Consider the following 26,589-nt stretch of genomic DNA (forward strand, 5'->3'; position numbering starts at 1 on the left):
CCTTCTGCCCATAGAGCTGCATTCAGGAAATGAATCAGCGAAGCATAAGTGGCATATTTAATTACTGCTCACTGCATGGAAAGAAGACAATAATGGCCTCTGCGAATTCTTCATGTCACTTGCTTCCAGACCACGTGCTTTGGCCTCCATATATCACAAATGATTATTATTGCATTTCTGCATGTGTGTGTACATTACATTGATGTGTGTGTGTGTGTTTATGCACATTCTTGAATTACATTTCAATTCACTCCTTGAATTGACTGAATAGGAATTTAAATTGTTATGGTTATCACTAGATAAATCCGTAATAGCAACAGTATTTCATTTCCATTAGCCAGTATTATGTTTTGCCCACTTATTGTCCCGATTGACAGATTCGGTCCACTTTCAAATGTAAATATGATGTTGTATTCCATTTCCTGCATTCTCAGTAACAGATCTATAATGATCTCAGTCGTATTGTCTTGGGAATGCGAGGTAAATCGTTTCGATACAAATGACTACTACTAAAACAGACTGTCACTGTCTGTCAGAGATGCTGTGTGGACTTAGAACTTTGTCAACTCGATACTGCCATTCGACATGTGCAAGACGCGAAAATGCCACTGCATGAGGCCATGGAGAAGGAATCGTTGAATTTTAATCAACTGTGCACGTTTGAGAGCTTCGAGGAAGTGTGGAATCATTACGGTTATAAGAGTGTCTTCCAAGACGTGATAGAACGGGAGTTCTCAAGGATTAAAGGTACATTGGGCTACTTTTTTTGCGTGGGGTTTATGTTAAATTAAACTGGTTCAATGCAAACCGGTGATGTAACATTGTAACATAGGTCTGCCTACTGTATATGTTATGCAGGGACAAATCTGCCATAGATAAATGCATATGTAAATACATAAATAAATGCACACAAACATATAAAAAATGTATTCATGATTTAAATAATTAACCACACTTTCTTTCATTTTATTCATTTATATTATTTCCTCATTTATTTATGTATTTCTTCCTTTGTGTGTGGTATATAACACACCATTGGTTGATCAATGCCACGGCGTATTGAGCGATTACATTTGCCTGGGCTGCGTTTAAGTATGACAGCACTTATTCAAAGTGTTGTTCCACATTAGCACCCCCAAAAAAATAATGTGTAGCGCATATAGCTATGTATCGATATGATATGCCACTTTTTTGGAGGGACATTGGAGATAAAGTCTGTTATATGCTGCTGTGTAAACTCTAAACAGTTGTATTCCGTGGTTGTCACCGAGTAGGCTGATACCTCATTTCATGGAGCTAAAATCGATAAGTAAAGCTGTACATTGCAATATGAACATTCAATACACAGTAGATTGACTGGTGTACTTACAGTATGCCCCAATACAATTCTGAAGTCTAATACATCCACAGTGCAATTTCAAATTAACCAATTATTGTATTTTGTTGAATTTATATAACAACATTCGAAACGTTTAATTATTATCCAGTTAAAATATGGCATGATTCCCCTATTTGTATCTGTTTGCGTCAGTTTCCATTCTGGACTTTTATTTTGAAGGCAACCCTCAAATTCTAATATATTGGCTAATCGTTATTGTGGCTCGCTTCACATAGGTGGTTCAAAAACAGTCAATCAACGTGCTGCGGATGGGTTTAAAATGTGGAACGTACCAACAGGAATCTATTCCAAAAACTTCGTAAATAACAAGGTTGCCAACAAACAACGCATACGGAGTTGTATAGCGGCCGAATAAAATACCGGGTAGGGGGTGGGCTGTTTCATTAAGTTTTCACTCACCACGTTTATTCCGAAAAATGTCTCTGTCTTGAGCCTCTTTAGTTGTTTAAAGATACTGATGTTTAATCTTGGACAAACATTAAGAATAAGCTATGTGGTGAACTAGTTAGCTAGGTGAATTGATCATGCTACTTTGTATGCCTTGTTTGTTGTCAACCTTGTAATTTACAACGTTTTTGGAACAGGATCCTGTTGGAACGTTCCACAAATTATACCCACCCACGTGCTGTGACATTGATCAAGCAATGGTGTGTTAGATACCACCCACAGAAGTTTGATTGAAACCTCCTCATGATATTGGAGGAATAAATACAAAAAAATATATAAATTAATCAAATTAATTAAAGTTTGAACAATTAGATAAATAATTGAATACGTACAGATATGTAGAGAATATTAATTTTAGTCAGTGTTTTTGTATTTGCTTGCTCATTTTTTAAATTATGTTTGGATTCATTAATTAATCTATGTGTGCATGTATTTATTACTTTATTTAATTATAATTTCAGCAGGTTTGGTCCTCCATAATATGTTGTTGTGTTCTTATGACAATGTTGTTATTAGATGCACATAAGTGATTACCCTGCTGAAAAAACAAGAAGGGTGTGCTTGGGGCCTGCAATTCAGGGCATTCCTGCATGTGGGTGTTCTTTTGGTCAATGTTTAAGCTACGACTCCGATACACAGGCCGGAGGCGGGGTAGTTATCTATCCAGGATAACTACACCGGTAGTTATTTATCCAGGACACCGGGAGAAAGTGTTCTTTGCCCCCCCCCCCACCTGCCCCCACCTGCCGAGCACTGCTTTCCCGCAGTTCTGTTAACGTTTCACCGAGGGCAGGTTGTCGGAAAAGCTGGGGTCGAAAGACACTGTGTACTAGCTAGCTAGGACCCAAGTACACAGGCGGGAAGCGGGTCGACACCCACCGGTAATTAGCTAGCTAGGACACCTGTAGACAGTGTCCTTCACCCTCACCTGACAAACACTCCTTTCCCACAGTTCTGTGATGTAACTTTGTGTAATATAGTATTAATTAATCACTCAATGTACATACACAAACACAACAAACAAAAAATATATTGAAACAAACAATTATAAAAATGAATCCGCAGTAGAGAATGCTGGGGAATATGATAATGATGGGTGTGATCAGACCAGATTGACCAGCAAGACCATCACAGACCAGCTTGTTTACCAGCATCACCAGTATAAGCTGGTATGTGTCCAAAATACAGCAAAGGCTGTTCACCAGCAAAACCAGCAAGACCATATTGGTATACCAGCATCACGGGGCGGCAGGGTAGCCTAGTGGTTAGAGCGTTGGACTAGTAACCGGAAGGTTACCCCCGAGCTGACAAGGTACAAATCTGTCGTTCTGCCCCTGAACAGGCAGTTAACCCACTGTTCCTAGGCCGTCATTGAAAATAAGAATTTGTTCTTCACTGACTTGCCTGGTTAAATAAAGGTAAAAAATAAATAAAAAAATCACCAGCATAAACTGTTTCACTGTCCAAAACCCAGTGAAGGCTGGTCGCCAGTGTCCAAAACACAGCAAAGATTGGTCACCAGCTAAACCAGAGTGACCATGCTGGTCAGACCAGCTTGACTAGCATCATACCAGCACTGACCAGCTTGTTTTTTAGAACAGTTTTTTTCAGCAGGGTATATCCAGATAAAGACTCTTTGCCGAGATTTCTCTAATTTCAAAACCAACTTTTTGACAGGCATTACATACCTGGATCATGCTGGAACAACACTATATCCTGAGTCATTGGTGAGAGAATTCTATCAGGATATCTGCACGAATGTATATGGTGAGTATTTCCTCACATACCAAATATAATTAGCTGCAACTGATATAATGTGCTGAATTGTTACAAGTGTAAAAAGTCATTTAATTAAAGGGGAAATCTGGGATTGCTAAATACACGTTTGGACTATTTATGTAAATTATGCTCTTGTTTTTATTAACAAGTAATGTATTGGCCATTGCATGTCAATTGTACAATACTATTGCCATTCAAGCGTATTATTATCACTGTTTATTAAGAATTTACCTTTTTAAAGAGGGTGAATGGTGTATGCCAGGTCAGGGCAAGTCATTTTAGGATCCCCATTCTCCTTATTCATGGAGAGCTACTTGTTGGGGTAACAAATGATTTTCCACTAGTTTAGTTCCGAACAGAACCATAATTATTTTTCATTCCATTCCACTGCTCCGACCAGTTCTACGTCATACCTTTCAGACTGTCAGTATGGTTGACAGTATAGTATGGGTTATATCCCTCACGTTCCACACAGGTCGAGTTATAACAACAGTCACACCAGTGACCAGACAGCATGGGAGGACATGCCCCAGTGTTCATATAAAACGGCAGACCATGCTCTACCATGCACTGTCTCTTATTTATTCTCGCAAATTCAGCGGAGCTGTATAGCACAAGTTGACTGCTCCGCTGCTCCCGTTGTTCAGATTGCATCTTCCCAGGTCCCGGTAGGTAAACTCTGTGTGAGTTGTGTGTATTGTCAGTCTGTCACCAACAGCCTGTGACCTGTGTGTCAGAGCGCAAAATTTGCCCTCCGATCCTGTGTGACAGCTCTCCCCTACCTATCCCTTTTATCAAAGGATATCGGGCTTTCTTGTGTTGTGCTGACTTAGCCCACCAGCTAGTTTATATGTGTGTGTTGTCCACCGTACTTCGGTGCTAACCTTGTCAAGATATCCTCCATTGCTATGCTCGTTATCAAGGCCACCTGGCACTAGTCGTCCTTCAACTATTTAAAACTCGAATGGGTCACTTCCCTAGATAACCGCGTCTAGGAAGGTTGTTAGCCTAGCCAGCTATAAGACGTGAGATTCGCATTGCCTTCCCTAGGCATCCCTCTCCCCAGGTATTACTGACATGTATTACTGACAGTCTACCAACTCCACTGTGTGTTGTTAGCTTGGCTTACCAAACGATGGCCATTTGTGTGTGTTTCACATAAATAAGCTTACCTTTAAACATATCTCTCCAGCTCCAGCACAGTGGTCATAGCTAGGCTCACCTAAAATGATTTTGCAGGGCTGTACAACTCCCGCCAGATTATTGTAGCTCTTTACCTTTTACTGTATATTGTGCTAGCTGTTGTAATACAGTCCCCGGTTACTATTATATTAGTTAATGATTTAAGTAATATAATAGGTGAAAAAGGTTAAAAAAATAAGAACCTCACTTGGAAGGTCGATTTCTTATCCTCTGAGATAGAGCAGAAAAAATATATTTTGAATTCCCTCAAGCACCCTGAGTCGGGGCCCTCTAGCACCCTCCAGAATGGGGGACGCAACAGAGGATAGCCGTGATGATGACCTTCTCTCCATTCAGGCATCCAACCGGCACTTTAGTGACCAGGATGATGACATGCCCAACATTACGAAGGAAAGGGGCCAACCAGTGTTGTAGACACATTGAGTCTCAATGCTAAAGATGGGTTAGAGGAGTCATTCCAAGGCTCTGATCAAACTCTTGCCCACTACGGCAAGGATCGTAGGATGCTACCTGCCATGGGCGACACAAAACAATATGGGCTGGACCATATGCCTAAGGTGGATGAATTCATAGCAGATCTGGATCTCTGCAGCCTGAATGATGTATCTCCTCAGGCATTTGCAATCATGACTAGAGAGCTAGGCAGACTGATGTCCACCGTGGTTGTGACTCGTCGCCAGGTCTGTTTCGCCCAATGTCCAATGACTCCAGGAGGATGCTGAGAAAGCTCCCAGTGGTCCCCGTAATGCTCTTTAGCCCCACGGCTGAGTGCGTCATCAAATGTACAAAACAGCTGAGTCAGGCAACACCGCTGTGGAACGCACAGCCCAGAAACCAGGCATCATCACAGAGTCGGGGCAGAGGGAGGCTTGACGCACGCCAACCTTGCTGCTCTAACTCAGCCCAGCCCTACACATGCCATTGGCCCTACCACTAGCCTAAAACAGGTGCTCGCCAGCCCAAGACGGCGATGCAGCCCCAAGAGGCTGTGGCCATTGTCAGCCCCCCCTCATACCCCACAAACAGATGTGGGGGCATAAACTGAATGGCGGGGGTCGGGCGTTGGACAATTTACCCAGCAGCACCGGACTTACTTCCCGCCAAAGCACAGAAACAGCTGGTCTGACTTCCTGTAGTGCGCCATGGCATGCATATTGCATTTGAGGGAACGGACTGGACACAGGAGATTTGCTTCCTCCTTCTCCGCATTCTGGAAAGGAGGGGGGCAGTAGGCCTCCAGCTCGAGGGCTTGATTGATGTGAACGGGTGACAAAACCTTAGGCAAAAAGGCTGGATTGGGCCATAATGTCACACCTAGGTCATCTGCCTTCCTTTTTAAACCTCTGAAAACTATATATTTTTTACATTTAGCTCTACATTAAATTAATTCACCTATCAGTGTTGATAGAGCAGCTTGCCATGGAGCAGGTAAGGGATTTAATCTGTACAGGAAGTCGTTAACAGCTAATTTTATTTTGTCTTAACAGCATGGTTTAATCATAATGAAATACAAACACACACACTATGATGCCAGTCACAGTGTAGGGCGTGAGATGCCACATAAAGAGAGGATGGAGGAAGCTTGCCTTGAAGTGCTGGGCATCTTGTTATGACATACATTATCTGAATAAGGCCCACAGAATTATGGCTACAGAGTGGCGACTTCTATGGAGAACTTTGAACGTTTTTGAACTTCCGAGTTGGTTTAACGTTGGACCAGAGCAAACATTAACTAGCTAACTAACAAGCTTGTTGTGTGTGCAGAGCAGAACTATAATTAAAAACACGTCTTAGCTTTTTGTAGTTAATAAATACAATGTGAAACGTGATAACTACAGGTTCCTTAACTACCATTGAAAAAGTTACTCCATTCTTTTAAACATCTCTCCCTAATTTCTGAATAATGTGTGTAACCTTGCAGTAGGCTATAGTAACCTATGCTTCAGAGGGGAGGGGCAGGTACCCAACACATACACATGCACACCCTCTGGGAAAGATTTCCAGCTGGCAGGCAGGTAGGCACTGTAATATGTTTGTGAGTGACAGAGTAAGGAGACTGGGGAAAAAATGCCTGGAATGTAAAAATAACTGGTTCCCATTCTTTTAAAATAACTGTTCTGTTCCAGAACAGTATAGATCACTTGTGTTTCGGTTTGGGTTCTGTTCCTCAAATAATTTCCTTTTCTGGTTTTGTTCCCTGTTACTAGGCTATAGCTCTGCCGAACTCAGATTTGTTTATAGGCGTTTTGCCCTGTGTTTGTTTGACTTAGTCCTCTAATTTTGCAGTTGGCCAAGTAGCCAATTGCAATGTACAAGTATTTTTGTCAACAATTCTTTCCTAATACAGACTGTTCACTTTGTAAATACTCAACTTTGTATCCAGTCTTCTTCATCACTGCCTGACCCTTTTGTATCCAGTCTTCTTCATCACTGCCTGCCCTGCACTGTAAATAAATACCTCCTATTTTTGAGCCTGGTTCCTCTCTATGTTTCTTCCTAGGTTCCTAGCCACCATGCTTCTACATCTGCATTGCTTGCTGTTTGGGGTTTTCGGCTGCATTTCTGTATAGCACTTTGTGACATCTGCTGATGTCTTTATAATTACATTTGACTGATTGATTTTCACCTGAACTTCCGACTCAGAGACTGTTGCTGCTCCACACCAACTAAATAGGCTGCTGTTTAGTTAAAATTAAGTTTTCCTGTGTTTTGTATCATATTGTACAACAGCTGATGAAACTAACACTGTACAAGTGTGAAAACATTTCATCGATGTTATCTCCTGATAGTTGCTGGTTGAAAATGCATTTTACACAGGACCTTTTAAATCAGACTATGTGCATGTGCTGGTGTGTGGTTTGCCTGGTGACATCACCAGGCTTTAAATTGGTGAATAGACCAATAACAAAGAGTTCCAAACCTCTTTGCCAATAACAGCTAGTTTTAAGTTTCCCCCTCACTCATTCCACTCCCAGACAGTTCTAGCAAAATTCTAGCTTGAGAAATAGTTTCAATATATTCTTCTAATATTTTTGTTTTTAGGCAACCCTCACAGCCATAACCCCAGCAGCAGACTGACACATGACACAGTGGAGCATGTCAGATACAGGTAAGCCTCTCCTTTCACAGAAATAATTCATCACCATTATACCATCCTAATGAATGTGACTGTGTAACCACTAATTTATGCCCTCCTCTATTGAGGACATGTACTGAACGGAAATTTATTTTCTTTCAGGATATTGCAGCATTTTAACACCAGTCCTGACGAATACTCAGTGATTTTCACGTCTGGCAGTACGGCAGCTCTCAAATTAGTCGCTGAGAGCTTTCCCTGGAGGCCTCCCACTGCTGCGGAGCCAGCCAGTCAGTTCTGCTATCTGACCGATAACCATACCTCAGTGGTTGGTATCAGAGGAGTTATTTCAGCACTGGGAGTAGTTTCTCTACCTGTCTCCCCTGAGGAGATAGAGGCCAGAGCCAAAGATGTGGACCAGAGTGAAGGTAGCAGTTGCCAGACACCACACCTCTTCTGTTACCCAGCACAGAGCAATTTCTCTGGCAGAAAATACCCTCTGGGGTACGTGAGGGGCATCCAGGCGCGGCAGCTCTACCCAGCGTGTGATAGCAAGGGCCGGTGGTTCGTCCTGCTGGATGCTGCCTCTTTTGCCAGCTGCTCTCCTCTGGATCTGCAGGAGCACTCAGCTAACTTTGTTCCCTTCTCCTTCTATAAGATGTTTGGCTTCCCCACAGGTTTAGGGGCTCTCCTGGTCCGGAATGATACAGCTGCCCTCCTAAGAAAGACGTATTTTGGTGGGGGGACAGCAGCGGCCTACCTAGCAGGGGATAACTATTATGTGCCAGCGTCAAATATGTCTAGCCGGTAAACTATTGCATGAGCTTTGAAATTTAATAATGCACGTGTAAATGAACAAATATGATTTATGAAGTTGAGTGATCAAGGCTTAGAGAGAGAATATTTTGTGGGATTCTTTTTTTTGTGATACATCTTGTGGTTTTGTTCTCGATTAAGGTTTGAAGATGGCACCGTCTCTTTCCTAGACATCATTGCTCTAAATCATAGTTTTGATTCTCTCCACACGCTCACAGGTATGTACATGTGAATCATTTAAAAGACATGGATGAAACAAAAAGTGATGCATCAATATGCATCACTATAATGCATCAATGTCATCTGTCGTTACATGAAGTATCAAAGTAAGAACTCCGAATGTTAAATCATTTTCAAATGGTTGAGTGGTTGTTCATTAAATCAATTTGACAGAAATCTTTAACATCAGTAAGGAGAGGACCAATATTCAACAGAGATTGAAATGAGTCAATGAAACCCTTCTGCTATTGTATTGCAGCTCAGTATCATTTTCTTTCTCCTTCAGGAGGTATGGACAAGATCCAGCTGCATACATTTGGTTTAACACGCTATACCTACATGTTGCTGTCTAGTCTTTGCCATGGCAACGGACAACCGGTTGCTCAGATATACTCCGACAGTGAGTTTGAGAACCCGAGCACACAGGGAGCCATCCTCAACTTCAACTTGATGGACTGTCATGGACAAATGATTGGATACTCTCAGGTCCACTCAAATTAGCTTATTTTATTTACTGCGCCCGAGATTTTTGTTGCATTTATTTCTTTCACACATCCACACAGAAGTAGATTCATAATTAACAAAGCCTAAGTGTGTTATGAATGCAATTAATTTTTTTGTCTTACATTTCTTCTGATTGATTTAAATGTCTAGCCATTTTCCATTTTCTCGTCTCCTCAGGTGGACAAGCTGGCTAGTCTTTTTAATATCCATTTGCGGACAGGTTGCTTCTGCAACACAGGTGCCTGTCAGCTCTTCCTTGGCATCACCAATCAAGTGGTGAAGAGCAACCTACAGGTGAGCAATGAATTGTAAAGTGTCATTGCACATGTGCTTGTGCAAAAGACAATAAAGATCATTCTTCATCTTAATATACTGTTGTCATGTCCTTCAAGGCGGGTCATGTCTGTGGAGACAACATAGACCTGGTAGACGGCCGTCCAACGGGATCTGTGCGTGTATCTTTCGGCTACATGTCAACCTTCCAGGACTGCAAAAACTTCCTGAACTTCGTTGCGGACTGCTTTGTGGAGAAACCAGTAAAAGTGGACCAAGATAAACTAGACAGACTGAAATCGAACACCTCTTCTAAAGGTTCCAGTCAATGTCTGCTCACCATGCTTACCAATGGTAAACCTGACCACATAGATGAGAGAGAGCATGCATCTACAGATCTAGTTGTGAACCAACGTGGAGGGAAGGCCATCACCAAAGATGCAAAGAGCCATGAGAAGGCCCAGACTCTGACTAACATTTACATATATCCAATCAAATCCTGTGCAGCGTTTGAGGTTTGAGCACATTTCACTTTTAATATTGTTTGGCTGTCATTAAATCCACAATGCAAATGATTAGGGTTCACCAAATACCCATATTATGATTTGATAAAAGTATCAAAAACCTATTGTTGGATATTAGTTGTAAGAAGTACTATTTCATCAACTAAACACAATTACAATATGTGTGTTGGCCTAGCAGTACTATTAATTGATTTCTCACTTCTTCGGTGTTTTGATTGTGATATGTGTTTATGCAGGTGACTGACTGGCCAGTGGGTGCTCTGGGTCTGCTCCATGACCGGGGTTGGATGGTGGTGAATGGTAATAGAGTGTGTCTGAACCAAAAGAGAGAACCACGCTTATGCCTCATTCATCCACAGATCTACCTGCCCTCAAACACACTGCTCCTGCAGGCCTCAGGTCAGACATCTATATTGTCAGTTCCGAAGGTTGTGGCACCCCTGATAAGGATGTGCAAAAAAGACTATAAAATAAATTATTCAAATCTGAGCTATATTATATAAATAATGTAAGCACACTCACTACTTACTGTATGTCGCTCTGGGTAAGAGTGTCTGCTAAAATGTAAATGTTGTATGCAAATGTTTTTTTATTATGATTTTATACTAATACAATTGCCCAGAGAAAGACATTTTGTTTAACAAGTAATAATGTTTTAGGCACCCCTGTTTTCAATACCTTCCCATACCTCACCTTGCAAGGATAACAGAGCTGAGCCTTTTTTTGTGTGATTGGAGATCACATTGGGAGGAATCTTAGACCATTTGTCCATACAGAATCTTTCCAGCTCCTTGATATCCTTCATCTGTGCTTATGGACTGCCCTCTTCAAATCAAACCACAGGTTTTCAATGGGTCTAAAGTCCGTAGACTGAGATGGCCATTGCAAAATGTTTATTTTGTGTTCAATTAACCATTTATTATTTTGTTTTGATGTGTGCTTGGGGTTATTGTCTTGCTGAAAGATCCACTTGTGACCAAGTTTCAACCTCAAGGGCAACCAGATTTTTGGCTAAAATGACCTGGTACTAGATAAAGTTCATGATGCCGTTGACCTTAACAACGGCCCCTGGACCGGTGGAAGCAAAATAGCACCATAACATCAAAGATCTCCCTTTGCCTCCAGAAAAGCCTGAATTTTTCATGGCATGGAAACATTGTTCAATTGGTATTGAGGCACCTAACGTGTGCCAGAAAAACATTCCCCACACCATTACAACACTGCCACCAGCCTGTACTGTTGACACCAGGCAGGATGGGGCCGTGGACTCATGCTGCTTACACCAAATCCTGACCATCAGCATGACTCAACAGGAACCTAGATTTGTCAGACCCGGCAATGTTTTTTCACTCCTCAATTGTCCAGTGTTGGGGATCGCGTGCCCACTGGAGCTGCTTTTTCTTGTTTTTAGCCTTTAGGAGTGGAACCCGGTGTGGTCGTCTGCTGCAATAGCCCATCCACGACAAGGACTAACGAGTTGTGCAGTACAAGATTCCGCTCTGCACACCACTGTTGTACTGCACCATTATTTGCCTGTTTGTGGCCTGCCTCTTAGCTTGCACACTTCTTGCCGTTCTCCTTCGATCTTTCATCAACGAGCTGTTTTCGCTCACAAGACCGCAGCTGACTGGAAGTTTTTTGTTTGTCGCACCATTCTCGGTAAACCCTAGATAGACACTGTCATGCGTGAGAAGTAGAGGATGCCGGCCATTTCTGAAATACTGGAACCGGCACGCCTAGACCGACAATCATACCATGTCACTTAGGTCATTCGTTTAGCCTATTCTTACGTTCAAGCGAACTGTAACTGAATGCCTCTATGCCTGTCCGCCTGTTTTATATAGCAAGCCACGGCCACGTGACTCACTGTCTCTAGGAGCGAACCATTTTCGTGAAAGGGGTGGTGTACCTAATAAACTGAGTATATATATACACATTTATAAAATGTTTTATTGTGACACGTCAGGAATCTTTATTCAGCAGCACCCGTCAAATACATTTCAGTAACACATTTTCAGAACTGTTCTAAAAGAGTTCCTCTTCTCTCTCAGGAATGAACACTATTTGTGTCCCTTTGAAAAACCACAGCGAGCCACCCCAGAGTCATAGGGTGTGTCAAAACATGGTGTGTGGTGACAGGTGAGTTGGCTTTTTTATTAAACTACTAGCTATGTCTTTGTAGAGTAGGCTTGAAAGACATGTATCATCAGAATGACATGTTTCATTTTGACGCATTTTCCCACAAACATTGGTCTGCCACTGAGTATTTTTTTCAATGCCTTTTAGTCACCTTCAGATGTTATAACAGATCATTTAAAATAAGGATATTTGACCATCTCCTTGATTCAGAAATGTTGTAATGGTTGTTATTGTATTCTCTCCATCCCAAGGGTGGAGACAGTGGACTGTGGCGATGAAGCTGCATCATGGCTCTCAGAGTTCCTTGGACAGCCTTGTCGTTTGATAAGGCAAAGTCCTGATTTCAGTCGCAACATGAAAAAGGGCCATGAAAAAGGTGAAAGGGAAATGTCCTTGGTAAACTTAATTTCAGATGCAATACTAGAGTATCATTTGACATTTTAGTCAGTTAGCAGACGCTCTCATCCAAAGCGAGTTAGTTAGTGCATTCATCTTAAGATAACTACTGTGATATGGGGTTGTCCCATCTAGCTATCAGCAAAGTCAGTTTGAGGTGAGGAGGGGATTATTTAAGATACTCTTTGAAAAGGTAGGGTTTCAGGTGCTTTCAGAAAGATGGGCAGGGACTCTGCTGTCCTAGCTTCAGGGGGAAGCTGGTTCCCACATTGGAGTGCCAGGACAGAGAAGAGCTTGGACTGTGCTTAGTGGGAGCTTCTATCCTGTTGGGGTGGGAGGGCCAAGAGACCAGAGGTGGTAGAACGGAGTGCTTGGCTTGGGGTGTAGGATTTGAGCATAGCCTGAAGGTAGCGAGGGGCTGTTCCTCTTGATGCTCTGGAGACAAGCACCATCCTCTTGTAGTGGATGCAAGCTTCAACTGGAAGCCAGTGGAGTGTGCGCAGCAGCAGGGTGACTTGGGAGAACTTGAAGGTTGATAACCAGGCAGGCTGCAGTGTTCTGGATAAGTTGCAGAGGTTTGATGGCACAAGCATGGAGCCTAGCCAACAGCGAGTTCCAGTAGTCCAGACGGCAGATGACAAGTGCCTAGATTAGGACCTGCGCGTCTTCCTGTGTGGAGAAGGATTTAGCAGAATGGAGAGATGATAGGATAATAGAGGAGAGAGTAGTGGGAAAGAGACTGAAGATTGTGATGGCGCATGACCAGCTGGGTAAGCCCACGCACTTGGGAGCCAGGCCCACCCACTGGGAACCCAGGCCCAGCCAATTAGAATGAGTTTTGTCCCCACAAAAGGACTTTGTTACATACAGAAGTACCCCCCCAGACGATCCCACAGCTGAAGAAACCAGATGTGGATGTCCAGGCTGGTGTTACACTTTGGGAGTTCTGCCAAATTCTCTAAAACGAAGTTGGAGGCGGCTTATGGTAGAGAAATTAACATTAAATTCTCTGGCAACTGCTCTGGTGGAAATTCCTGCTGTCCTGTCAGCATGCCAATTGCATACTCCCTCAAAACTTGAGACATCTGTGGCATTGTGTTACGTGACAAAACTGCACATTATAGAGAGTGGCCTTTTATTGTCCCCAGCACATGGTGTGCCTGTGTAATGATCATCCTGTTAAATAAGTTTATTGATATGCTACACCTGTCAGGTGGATGGATTAACTTGGAAAATGCTAACTAACAGGGATGCAAACAAATTTGTGCACAGAATGAGAGAAATACACTTTTTATGAGTAATGAACATTTCTGGGATTTTTTTCCTTCTGCTCATGAAACATGGGAACAACACTGTTGCGTCTATATTTTTGTTCAGTATATTGTATATGCATGAATGTTGGAATTTTCTTTGCCCTCTTAAATGCATAATGACTTGCCCCAGAGGTCTCGTCCACTGCCCTCTCATTGGTGAATGAAGCCCAGTACCTAATAGTCAACCGTGCCAGTGTCGATTTGCTTCAGAGACATATCACAAACAGGTATAGTATAACATGTTATTATTGCCTGAAGGCCTCACTCATTCTTGGTGGAGGACATTTGAAATTTGTGACATACTAAATTCTGCATTATAAAATGGGTTGTTTGAATCCTGGATGCTGATTGGTTGATAGCAGGGAGTTTATTCACAACAATCCCCAGGTAATGTCTGTTAACAGTTACATTTGAATGATCAATTATTTTTTATTAATGTGAGCCATCCTTTTTATCTTGTTCCTTGTGGTCCATCTGTGGTACAGACAGGAATCCTCTGATGGCCATCAGCCTCTTGACACCCAGACGCTTATTAGTCGATTTCGGGCCAATTTAGTCATCTCTGGAAAGGAGCCATTTGAGGAAGATGATTGGTCACACTTGATTATTGGAAATACTCATTTCCAGGTGAGGATGCAGATCATAAACGGGGACACTTATTACTGAAATGGTAATGAAAAGCTATAACTGCATCATCTCTTTGTGATGTGAAGGTGGCAGGTCGGTGTGGCAGGTGCCAGATGATCGGGGTTGATCAGAGCACAGGAGCCAAGACCAAGGAGCCTCTTCTGTCTCTCTCTGCCTATCGCAAGGGGAAGGTCAGTGTAAAACAACTGCTGCAGTGTGTATGTGTGTGACAGAGAGAGAGATTGAGAGAGAGAGCGGGGAAGTTGTGTTTAATTTCAGTGTGTGACAATATGTTCCAGGGTGTGTAGCGTTTTTTCCTATGACACACCATCTGACTTCCTATTGGGAGGACTGCATTTGCAACAGTCTGTGTTATTGACCTTAGAATAGGAGGTAGTCAGAGTACATAGAAAACAAAGAAAAATCACAAAGAAAGCACACAGCAAAGTACACAGTATCCTTTATCCCCAAATGATCCATTTTGGATACAATGTCCATTTTGCCCATTCAGTAAGTATGCTGTAAATGTGTTCTGATTGTTTTTTAGGTGACATTTGGTGTGTACCTGGTTCACCAATCACTGGAAGACTCTAATTCTACCCTATCTGTTGGCTCGTCTGTAAAGTCTGAAATGTCATGATAAGGTTACCAATTCCAGTTGTGTTTTCGTTTGTCTGGACCGTGAAAAATGTTCAGCAAACATTGCATGGGATACAATTTCAATTTATTTGAAGTGTTTGCGTAAGTGTTTGCATGTTGCTAGACAACCCAGGAAATAACAGAGCTCATTCAGACTGAAGTGTAAATCAATTACTGAACCTTTTAAGTTTACATGATTTTAATGTTTTGTAAATAAACAAAACTGTATTTTGGTGGGTTTATCTTTGAAAAACTGATTTGGTTAACTTTGTCCTTAAACATGTGGATTAAGTATGTTTGCTTACCCAAATAAAAACAGGATTTTTCTGTGTTTTATATATATTTCCACACTATGAAGTCGGAATAATACTGTGGAATAGTGAGAATGATGATAATGCCCTTTTAGTGTAAGAGCTGTTTGAACTAACTGCTTGAAATTTCAGGCTGTTTTGGTGGGGTGGAGTTTTGACCTTGCATGGTGATGTCACCATGCCCGACTAATTTGGCAGTAAATTAGTCTATAGACCAATAAGAAAGTTCCAAACCTCTCTGCCAATAAAAGCTACTTTTCAGTTTCCCCCTCCCCACTCAGACCACACCCAGACAGTCCAAGCAAAATTCTTGCCGTGAGAAATTGCCCTTTAAAAACGTCTGAATTCGACCTTTAACCCGGGTGCCAACTTTTAAAAATGTATCACACCGTTCCCAACCATGTTGCCATCCCCTCTGTCCCCAGACTGGGCTTGCAATGAGCCTGCACTGAAATACACAATTTACTATAAAGAGTGTAATTTTATTAGATTCATTGGAAGATATTGCTTTAGGAAAGAATATAATGTGTTTCTTGATTTGATTAGAAAAACACTTTTTATGATGATTTGCAGGATAGTTGTGAATAGACACACAAGCATATTCAGATGTTTGATTATAGTCAACATTTCCCAACACGCTGAATGATTGGTTGACACTGCTCATTCTTGGCAGGGTGTTTGCTTGTTTTCTAGAACAACATGCCCATTAATCGTGTATTCAAGGGACCTCCAGTTAAGTACATTCCCAGGGGTGAAATTTAAGTCGCTTGTGAAGCGCTGGATCTCACAAGGTGACAGAACATAATTCCACATGTGTACATCAGTGAGTTGACCAATAAACGATTGTCCTTTATCAAAATTTCCACCATAAGAATCCTGGTCCTGACCTAGGATTATGATGGGTTTTCCATTCAGCACACTCCTAGCAGTGTGTCCCATCTTCCTTGCACTTGGCTTCCCATTGATCCAAACCTGACTGAGTCCGGTGACTGAGTCCCAGCTCCCACACAGAGCCATCCACATGTTCTGCTCATCTGGTAGCCCTGCGAATGTACTTCCCACATATCTAACATGTAGCTCCATGTCACCATTGGACTCTTTGAACAACAGAAAGTCATTGGTGCTTGTCGGAGTTGCCATGGAAAAGATGGAAAACGCCCTCTTGACATCTGTGAAATACCTTTATGAAATTCATAATACACACATTAGCTAAGCCTTGGAAATTCATTTTGTGGCTGAAATGAACTAAATGCAACCAAAAAAAATATGAACCACTTATTTACAAAGAATTACCACTGAAAAATAAATATTTCAAAGACGTTTGACTGCAGCTCACACCATAGTATTGTTGCCAATATGCATTGCACAGCTTTCTCATGCTAGATACAGACATATTGAAGTATTGAATACTACATTGATTACCTGAGACATACTGTCACAGAAGGATAGTTTTCTCCCTTTGGTATTAGCCCCACATGATCAGAGACAGACTCCTTTGGAAATGTGAACATTTTACCTGAGAGGTCTGATGAGACAGAGAGAGTACATTGTAAATACTGGTAGCCTCTGTATGATGAACAAATGATATATATTTATTGAACCTTTATTTAACTAGGCAAGTCAGTTAAGAACAAATTCTTATTTACAATGACCGCCAAACCCGGACAATCCTGGGCCAATTGTGTGCCGCCCTATGGGACTCCCAATCACAGCCGGATGTGATACAGCCTGGATTCAAACCAGGGACTGTAGTGATGCCGCTTGCACTGAGTTGTGGTTCCTTAGACCGCTGCTCCACTCAGGAGCCCACAGTACAATACATGCTCTGATGTAAATTTCTCTTGTAGGCCATTTAGATCTGAATAATTATCATATTCGACATGTGGAGACAGTATTGTCAGGCACCAAGACTTTTTGAGAGAGTTAATTCAATCATTAATAATTGCATGAATGACTGTTTATTCTGTTCTAACCTAAAAATAGACTGATTGCTTTTTTCTCAAGATCTTTAGGCTACCTTGGCACCTACTTTCTGTCTTGGAAAAAGGATACATGAATAAATAAAATACAGAGACAATATATCTATTGTAGCGTGACAAACTTTAGGCTTTGGATTTAGGAATAAATGGTCAGACTTCTCACCTTGAGGCACAGCCCAGCACATTGTAAACAGAACATGCACAAGAAAGAGTCTCTCCATCTATAGAAAGAAAATGTAATCCAATCAAAACACATCCTTTTTTTAAAAATAAAAAATTGCATTACATTAACACAAATACACTGAGTATACCAAACCTTAGGAACACCTTTCGAATATTGAGTGGCACTCCCCCCTTTTGCTCTCAGATGTGCCTAAATTCATCGGAGCGTGGACTCTACAAGGTGTCGAAAGCATTCCACAGGGATGCTGGCCCTTGTTGACTCCAATGCTTCCCACAGTTGTGTCAAGTTGGTTGGATGTCTTTTGTGTGGTGGACCATTCTTGATACACATGGGAAACTGTTGAGCAGTTCTTGACACAAAACGGTTTCCGGCACCTACTTCCATACCCTGTTCAAAGGCACTTAAATATTTTGTCTTGCTCATTCACCCTCTGAATGGTACACATGCACAATCCATGTCTCAATTGTCTCAAAGCTGAAAAATCCTTCTTTAACCTGTCTCCCCCCTTTATCTACACTAATTGAAATGGATTTAACCAGTGACATCAATAAGGGATCATAGTTTTCACCTGGTCAGTCTGTCATGGAAAGAGCAGGTGTTCTTAACGTTCTGTATACTCAGTGTATGCACACATATACAGTACCAGTCAAAGTTTGGACAGACCTACTCATTCAATAGTTTTTTTATTTGTAGTATTTTCTACATTGTAGAATAATAGTGTAGACATCAACACTATGAAATAACATATAGAATCATGTAGTAACCAAAAAATGTTTAAACAAATTAAAATACATTTTAGATTCTTCAAAGTAGACACCTTTGATGATAGCCTTGCACACACTTGGCATTCTCTCAACCAGCTTCACCTGGTATGTCAGGTCACCTGATGCAGCACTCCATCATTCTCCTTCTTGGTCAAATAGCCCTTACATAACCTGGAGGTGTGTTGGGTCATTGTCCTGTTGAAAAACAAATGATAGTCCCACGAAGCGCAAACCAGATGGGATGGTATATTGCTGCAGAATGCTGTGGTAACCATGCTGGTTTAGTGTGCCTTGAATTCGAAATAAATCACCAACAGTGTCAAAAGCAAAGTACCCCCACACCATCACACCTCCTCCTCATTGCTTCATGGTGGGAACCACACGTGCAGAGATCATCCGTTCACTACTCTGCGTCTCACAAAGACACAGTGGTTGGAACCAAAACTCTCAAATTTGGACTCATCAGACCGAAGGATAATTTCTTTGCAGTGGTTCTTTGCAGCAATTCGACCATGAAGGCATGATTTCATGCAGTCTCCTCTGAACAGTTGATATTGAGATGTGTCTGTTACTTGAACTCTGTGAAGCATTTATTTGTGCTGCAATTTCTGAGGCTGGTAGCTCTAATGAACTTATCCTCTGCAGCAGAAGTAACTCTGGGTCTTCCTTTCCTGTGGCGGTCCTCATAAGAGCCAGTTTCATCACAGCACTTGCATTTGCACATGAAAAAACGACTGCATTGACTGACCTTCATGTCTTAATGTAACGGACTGTCATTTCTCTTTGCTTATTTGAGCTGTTCTTGCCATAATACGGACTTGGTCTTTTACCAAGTAGGGCTATCTTCTGTATACCCCTGTATACCCCCCCCCCCCGCCTTATATTTTGATTTGTTTAACACTTTTTTGGTTACTACAAGATTCCATATGTGGTATTTCATAGTTTTGATTACCTTCACTATTATTCTACAATGTAGAAAATAGTACAAATTAAGAAAAACTGTAGTGAGTAGGTGTGTCCAAACCTTTGACTTGTACTGTACATTACACATTTTAGTGGTTAGAATAATAATATGTTCATGTTATAATAATGTCATCTTAATGTTATGATAATGTTGCCTACCTTACCGGTTTTGTAAAAAAACTGATTTATCTTGGAGGATTCGTTCTCCTGTTGTTTAAATGCTCATCTTCAGTCTTTGTGAAATAGGTTAGTTATGCAAGCGAGTCGGTTATAATGTAAAAGGCCCCTGGCTGCCAGGAATTACATTTAGCAAGTTCTGCACTTTCACACAAAAAAAAGGGTCATTTGAGAAAAAATCATGGTCAACTTATTGTTTTCTGACCGCATGACTGTTAGTCATGCGACAGTAGGGGTTGTGAAAGTGTTAACACAGCATTCTAATGTATCTGCAATTGTATGGTGGTATTTTTATGACTTTCTGTTCCTCTTTTCAATCAGCTGACTATTTTTCTATCAATTTCAACGAGTCAATTTCCCTTGACTTTAGGGTCAAAACCTGATGGATCAGGTTTTTGACAAAATAATAAAATAGAGAAGAGTAAGGTATTTATACCATAGTGGATTCTATTATATTCTATATAAACACATACAAAACAGCACATTAGCCAGGCTTCCATCCAATTGGCAACAGATTTCCATGTGAATATTCTAAAATCTATAAAAACAATGGCTTGTTGCTGATAAAATGCTGTGTGCCCTTACAAAAATCTAAATAGCGTTTCAATCGGTGACGTCACTTGCTCTGAGACCTTGAAGTAGTAGTTCCCCTTGCTCTGTAAAGGCCGCGACTTTTGTGGAGTGATGGATGACAATGCTTCGTGGGTGACTGTTGTTGATGTGTGAGGAGGGTCCCTGGTTCGCGCCCGGGTATGGGCAAGGGGACGGTCAAAAGTTATACTGTTACACCAACATACTAAAAAACTACTTGTAAAATGGTATAAATTTCCATCATGTAATTCTCAACATATCCCTAAAACACCAAGTTACAATGTTTCTCTTTGGGTGTGTTCCTAAATTCAATCTGGAGAGCCAGAGTGCGCTCTATGCCTTAGTAAATTCAGAGAGTTATCAATTTCCCCTGTACCTAATTTTTTTGCTGACGTTTACTGACACTGGCCATATTCAAGGAGTGTTGAGTGTTGATAAATTAATTAGTTATCCTGAGGGAATTTACGAACGCACCCTTACTAGGCAGGTTTGCTCAAGAGTGAGAGTGCTTGAAGCAAACACTAGAGCAAGCGGCTCCCTCTGCAGGCCTGAATCAAGGGCAACACCCTTGACTTTAAATACTGTCAATGATTACACAATGCCAAAATCATGGGCATTACTGTGGAGTTGGTCCCCCTTTTGCTTCTATAACAGCCTTCACTCTTCTGGGAAGGCTTTCCGCTAGATGTTGGAACATGGCTGAAGGGGACTTGCTTCCATTCAGCCTCAAGAACATTCGTGAGGTCGGCACTGATGTTGGGCGATTACGCCTGGTTCGCAGTCTGCGTTTCAATTCATTCCAAAGGTGTTCGATGGGGTTGAGGTCAGGGCTGTGTGCAGACCAGTCAAGTTCTTCCACACCGATCTCAACAAACCATTTCTATATGGACCTCACTTTGTGCATCCGTCGGACTGCTAGACGGTGAAGCGATTCATCAATCCAGAGAACACGTTTCTACTGCTCCGGAGTCCAATGGCGGCAAGCTTCACACCATTCCAGCCGAAGCTTGGCATTGCACATGGTGATCTCAGACTTGTGTGCAGCTGCTCGGCCATGGACACCCAAATATTGGGCTGACTTTGTTTCCAGAGGCAGTTTGAAACTCTGCAGTGAGTGTTGCAACCGAGGACAGACCATTTTTACACGCTTCAGCACTCGGCGGTCCCGTTCTGTGAGCTTGTGTGGCTTACCACTTCAGGGCTGAGCCGTTGTTACTCCTATACGTTTCAACTTCACAATAACAACAGTTACAGTTGACCTGGGCAGCCCTAGCAGGGCAGAAATTTGACGAACTGACTTGTTGGAAAGGCGGCATCCTATGAAGGTGCCACGTTGAAGGTCACTGAACTCTTCAGTAAGGCCATACTACTGCCAATGTTTCTATGGAGATTGCATGGCTGTGTGCTCGATTTTATACACCTGTCAGCAACGGGTGTGGCTGAAATAGCCGAATCCACTAATTTGAAGGGGTGTCCAGCTACTTTTGGTGATGTAGTGAATCTTACAATCTCCCACATTTTAGGATGGCAAGACCGGGAACCCAAACATGAGAAAAAAAATGGTACAATTAATACAGAAAGTATTACCCATTTTTCACATCAACTATTTCCCTTTTCTTTGATTTTACAGACTATCTAAGATCAACAATAGTAGCCTGACTTCATCAGAAATTTGCCCATACTGGTGTAGAAATTCATCAATATAAAACCAACCAACCTCTTTTGACCTTGTGGGGTTCATTTATTGAATACATGATTCTGCGATTGTGCTATGGTAACGCACAATTAATAAAGATGGTACTATTGTCACGTTTGTCGTATGAATGAGACCAAGACGCAGCGTGTGTAGAGTTCCACATATTTTAATAACCTGAAACTCACTAAACAAAACAATAAAGAACAAACAAAACGTGAAGCTATACATAATAGTGCTGACTGTCACGCCCTGGTCGAAGTATTTTGTGTTTGTCTTCATTTATTTGGTCAGGCCAGGGTGTGGCATGGGTTTTTGTATGTGGTGTGTTTGTATTGGGATTGTAGCTTAGTGGGGTGTTCTAGTTAAGTCTATGGCTGTCTGAAGTGGTTCTCAATCAGAGGCAGGTGTTTATCGTTGTCTCTGATTGGGAACCATATTTAGGCAGCCATATTCTTTGAGTGTTTCGTGGGTGATTGTCCTTAGTGTCCTGATGTCCTTGTTCTGTGTTTACATACACCAGTATAGGCTGTTTCGGTTTTCGTTACGTTCTTTGTTTTGTAGTGTTTGTAATTGATTCGTGTTTTACGTTTGTTTATTAAACATGGATCGCAATCTACACGCTGCATTTTGGTCCAACTCTCCTTCACACCTAGAAAGCCGTAACACTGACAGGCAACTACACATAGTCAAGATCCCACAACAGAAAGTGGGGAAAAGGAGGGAAAGGGGAAAAAGGGCTACCTAAATATGATCCCCAATCAGAGACAACGATAAACAGCTGTCTCTGATTGGGAACCATATCAAGCCAACATAGATATACAAAACCCCCTAGACATACATAAAACTAGAGTACCCACCCTAAGTCACACCCTGACCTAACCAAAATATATAGAAAAACAGAGATATCTAAGGTCAGGGCGTGACAACTATATGATAATTATTTGCAGCATTTATCATAATTCTGCATTACTATGGTAGAATGTATAATGCAGGTTAAAAACCATGGTATTTCCATGATCCACATCTATCTATACCATGGTAATTCAGGACGTACAGTGCATTCGGAAAGTATTCAGACCTCTTCACTTTTTCCACACTTTATTACGCCACAGCCTTATTCTAAAATGGATTAAATTGTTTATTTCCTCATCAATCTACACACAATACCCCATAATGACAAAGCAAAAACAGGTTTAGACATTTTAGCAAATTAATAAAAACTAAAAATATTCTGAACCTTTACTCAGTACTTTGTTGAAGCACCTTTGGCATCGATTACAGCTTTGAGTCTTCTTGGGTATGATGGTACAAGCTTGGTAGACCTGTATTTGGGGAGTTTCTCCCATTCTTCTCTGCAGATCCTCTCAAGCTCTGTCAGGTTGGATGGGGAGTGTCGCTGCACAGTTATTTTCAGGTTCTCTCCAAAGGTGTTCAATCGGGTTCAAGTCCGGGCTCTGGGTGGGCCACGCAAGGACATTCAGAGACTTGTCCCGAAGCCACTCCTACATTGCCTTGGCTGTGTGCTTAGGGTCGTTGTCTTGTTGGAAGGTGAACCTTTGCCCCAGTCTGAGGTCCTGAGTTCTCTGGAGCAGGTTTTCATCAAGGATTCATCAATGTTCATCTTTCCCTTGATCCTGACTAGTCTCCCAGTCACTGTCGCTGAAAAACATCCCCACAGCATGATACTGCCACCCCCATACTCCACCGTAGGGTTTCCTTCAGACGTAACGCTTGGCATTCAGGCCAGAGAGTTCAATCTTGGTTTCATCCGACCAGCGAATCTTGTTTCTGAAGTGTGGCTTCCATCTGGCCACTCTACCATGAAGGCCTCATTGGTGGAGTGCTGCAGACATGGTTGTCCTTCTGTAAGGTTCTCCCATCTCCACAGAGGAACTCTGGAGCTCTGTCAGAGTGACCATCGGGTTCTTGGCCACCTTCCTGACCAAGGCCTTTCTTCCCCAATTGCTCAGTTTGGCCTGGGCTGCCAGGTCTAGGAAAAGTCTTGGTGGTTCCAAACTTCTTCCATTAAAGAATGATGGAGGCCACTGTGTTCTTGTGGAACTTCAATGCTGCAGACATGTTTTAGTACCCTTCCCCAGATCTGTGCCTCGACACAGTCCTGTCTCGGAGCTCTACAGACAATTCCAATCAAGTTGTAGACACATCTCAAAGATGATCAATGGAAACAGGATGCACCTGAGCTCAATTTCGAGTCTTATAGCAAATGGTCTGAATACTTACATAAATAAGATATTTATGTTCTTTATTTTTCATACATTTGCAAAAAATTCTAAAAACATATTTTCACTTTGTCATTATAGGGTATTGTGTATAGATTGGGGAAAACATTTATTTAATCAATTTTAGAGTAAGGCTGTAACGTAACAAAACGTGGAAAAGGGGAAGTGGTCTGAATACTTTCCGAATGCACTGTAAGTGAAAGTACCATATTAGTAGCATTGTATGAATGAAAATACCATAGTAGTACCGTGGTACATTTTTGTAAGGGAGTGATGACGTAGTGCACATAAAATACATTTTGAGGTTAAGTTCCCATGTACCTGAATAGACAATGCAATTTACATTAGTTTCCATCGCATTTTAAACTCTAGCCAACAGAGCGCATATAGGCTACATCTGCGCACTGTTGGATAGAGTGCACGTATAGCCTATATGGACTAAAGAGAGAGATTGAAGAAATAAAAAGAATTGCCAGCCAAGCAGTGATGATCATGTCACCAGAAAAATGTTGCGTTCAAGAAAACTGGGATACTTCCGACTTCAGTGCTTTTAAGACAACTGGGAACTTGCAAAAAAACTAGTTCCGACTGGGAAAAATAGTTCTGAATGGTCACCCAACTCGAAATTCAAGTCGGAAACTCTGGCATCTTTCTAGAGCTCTGACTTTCCTACGTGAAGATCACTGATGTCATGATTTGACCTTGTTTTTTTCCAGAGTTCCCAGTTGTTTTGAATACAACATTAGACCCTCAATATTTGTTGGAAAGGAGCATCACCTTGCACTTTCACCATCCTGTGAAGTTCCTAACTTATTTCATCTGTAGCCTAATAAACTGCATGGTTTCCAACGAGTCATAGTGGTACCAGACAACATGTCATCACATCACTTCAAGTTTACTTAGATATGATGATGTTATATCAATATTTGTGGATAAAAGCGTTACCACCCACACAAAAACACCCTACAGTACCTTGTCTAGCATATTTTGTTTTGTGGACATTTGGAAAATGTCATGATATTTTTATATCCGACATGTACTTTTACTGGCATAAAAAAGTTACGGTAGTAGTAAAAAAAAACTGGTTACGGTAGTAGTAAATCATAGACATAGGCCTAAACCCAACATTATACACTGAGTGTACAAAACATTAGCAACACCTTCCCTGCATGCACCCGGTCCACCACAAGGAGTTGCTAGAGCACAATGAGCCAAGTAAAGCACCTCCGGCCAAACCCGGACGACGTTGGGCCACTTGTGCGGCATCCTATGGGACTCTGTCACGGCCAGTTGTGACACAGCCTGGGATCAAACCCCTGGCTGTAGTGACGCCGCAAATTAGCAATGCAGTGTATTAGACTGCTGCGCCACTCGGGAGGCCCCATATCTACAGTAGCTTTGATTGGACTGATCATGTCAACATCAAACTTTAAAAATCATCATGAATCAAGTCAACAATCTACTGGCAAATCCTTTTCAATCTTTGTCATATGAAGAGAAATTTTCCCAAGCTTAAAAGGATAAACATTTAATCGCAAGACACAATGGGCAAGAAAATTCCAAGTCGGGAATTCGGGCCTCTTTCTAGAGCTCTGACCTGAAGATCCATGACCTCATGATTAAAACTTGTTTTTTTCCGAGTTCCCAGTTGTCTTGAGAGCACCATAAATCCAGAGAATTCCAGACTTTGATGACTGCCGCGCCACCTTCCTATTCAAATGTGCATAGCACAACAAACTAGAAAAATTTATTGTATGCTGCTGCTGCATAAATTATGTAATATGCCAGGGAGATATGTATACAGTAGCGTAGAAAGTAATACTAAGTGTATGTTGTGTAGTAAACTGTTAGTGTTCCTCTCACCATAACAATTTTGTCTCTTTCCCCCTCATAACTTAGCCTACTGTTCTGACTTAGTGGTGCACATGTAGCCTATATGCTGTTTTAGAGAAATTGAATCGTTGAATGTATGTGCTTTTCTTGTCTGCTTATATGCCCTCTTTTTTATCCTACGGTTCTGACTTGGTGTACAGAGAGAATACTATAAGAATGGCCCATGTTCTGAATTCTGTCACTGTACATTTCAAAAGTTCTGAACAAATTGTTATATTGACTACGTCCATCCTAGCTCGCTCATTAATGTCTTAATCAACATTGTGGATTGCCTCTGATCCGCTCATTGTTCCCTTATACCATAGTTTGTACATCTCAATTGTCATTAGAAACCACATTTGTTTAAGCAAGTCAGCCATATAAAAAAATATAAAAAAAATATATCAGCTGTGTTTGTTTAAGCAGTAAAGGAGGCTGAACTGTTTTGCTGCCAGACA

At 41.6% G+C, this 26,589-nt stretch overlaps 2 protein-coding genes across 5 annotated transcripts; one reads left to right on the forward strand and one right to left on the reverse strand.

Annotated features, from left to right (window-relative positions):
• Positions 1–472: 472 nt before the first annotated feature.
• Positions 473–15,587, forward strand: LOC135512464 (molybdenum cofactor sulfurase-like). 2 transcript variants are annotated; one of them, XM_064934512.1, is made up of 16 exons: positions 475–747; positions 3,524–3,613; positions 7,871–7,937; positions 8,067–8,332; positions 8,582–8,711; positions 8,862–8,938; positions 9,226–9,425; positions 9,621–9,737; positions 9,836–10,231; positions 10,477–10,639; positions 12,292–12,379; positions 12,631–12,755; positions 14,219–14,315; positions 14,574–14,715; positions 14,802–14,906; positions 15,263–15,587. In XM_064934512.1, the coding sequence occupies exons 1-16, from the start codon at positions 603–605 to the stop codon at positions 15,353–15,355; spliced, it is 2,301 nt and encodes a 766-aa protein (XP_064790584.1). In that variant the 5' UTR covers positions 475–602; the 3' UTR covers positions 15,356–15,587. The 2 variants fall into 2 exon arrangements, with proteins under 2 accessions (XP_064790583.1, XP_064790584.1); XM_064934511.1 differs by having other exon boundaries at positions 473–747; positions 8,067–8,711.
• Positions 15,423–19,897, reverse strand: LOC135512465 (serum amyloid P-component-like). Of its 3 annotated transcripts, XM_064934515.1 has the most exons (5): positions 19,720–19,897; positions 17,961–18,215; positions 17,808–17,865; positions 17,088–17,190; positions 15,423–16,845 (listed from the first exon to the last, which is right to left on the reverse strand). In XM_064934515.1, exons 3-5 carry the CDS (start codon positions 17,863–17,865, stop codon positions 16,326–16,328), a joined length of 681 nt encoding a protein of 226 aa, XP_064790587.1. In that variant the 5' UTR covers positions 17,961–18,215; positions 19,720–19,897; the 3' UTR covers positions 15,423–16,325. The 3 variants fall into 3 exon arrangements, with proteins under 3 accessions (XP_064790587.1, XP_064790585.1, XP_064790586.1); XM_064934513.1 differs by lacking the exon at positions 17,961–18,215; XM_064934514.1 differs by lacking the exon at positions 17,961–18,215 and having other exon boundaries at positions 19,715–19,897.
• Positions 19,898–26,589: the final 6,692 nt, after the last annotated feature.

The sequence above is a fragment of the Oncorhynchus masou genome, chromosome 24, assembly GCF_036934945.1.
Source record: "Oncorhynchus masou masou isolate Uvic2021 chromosome 24, UVic_Omas_1.1, whole genome shotgun sequence".
In the NCBI taxonomy this organism is placed as follows: domain Eukaryota; kingdom Metazoa; phylum Chordata; class Actinopteri; order Salmoniformes; family Salmonidae; genus Oncorhynchus; species Oncorhynchus masou.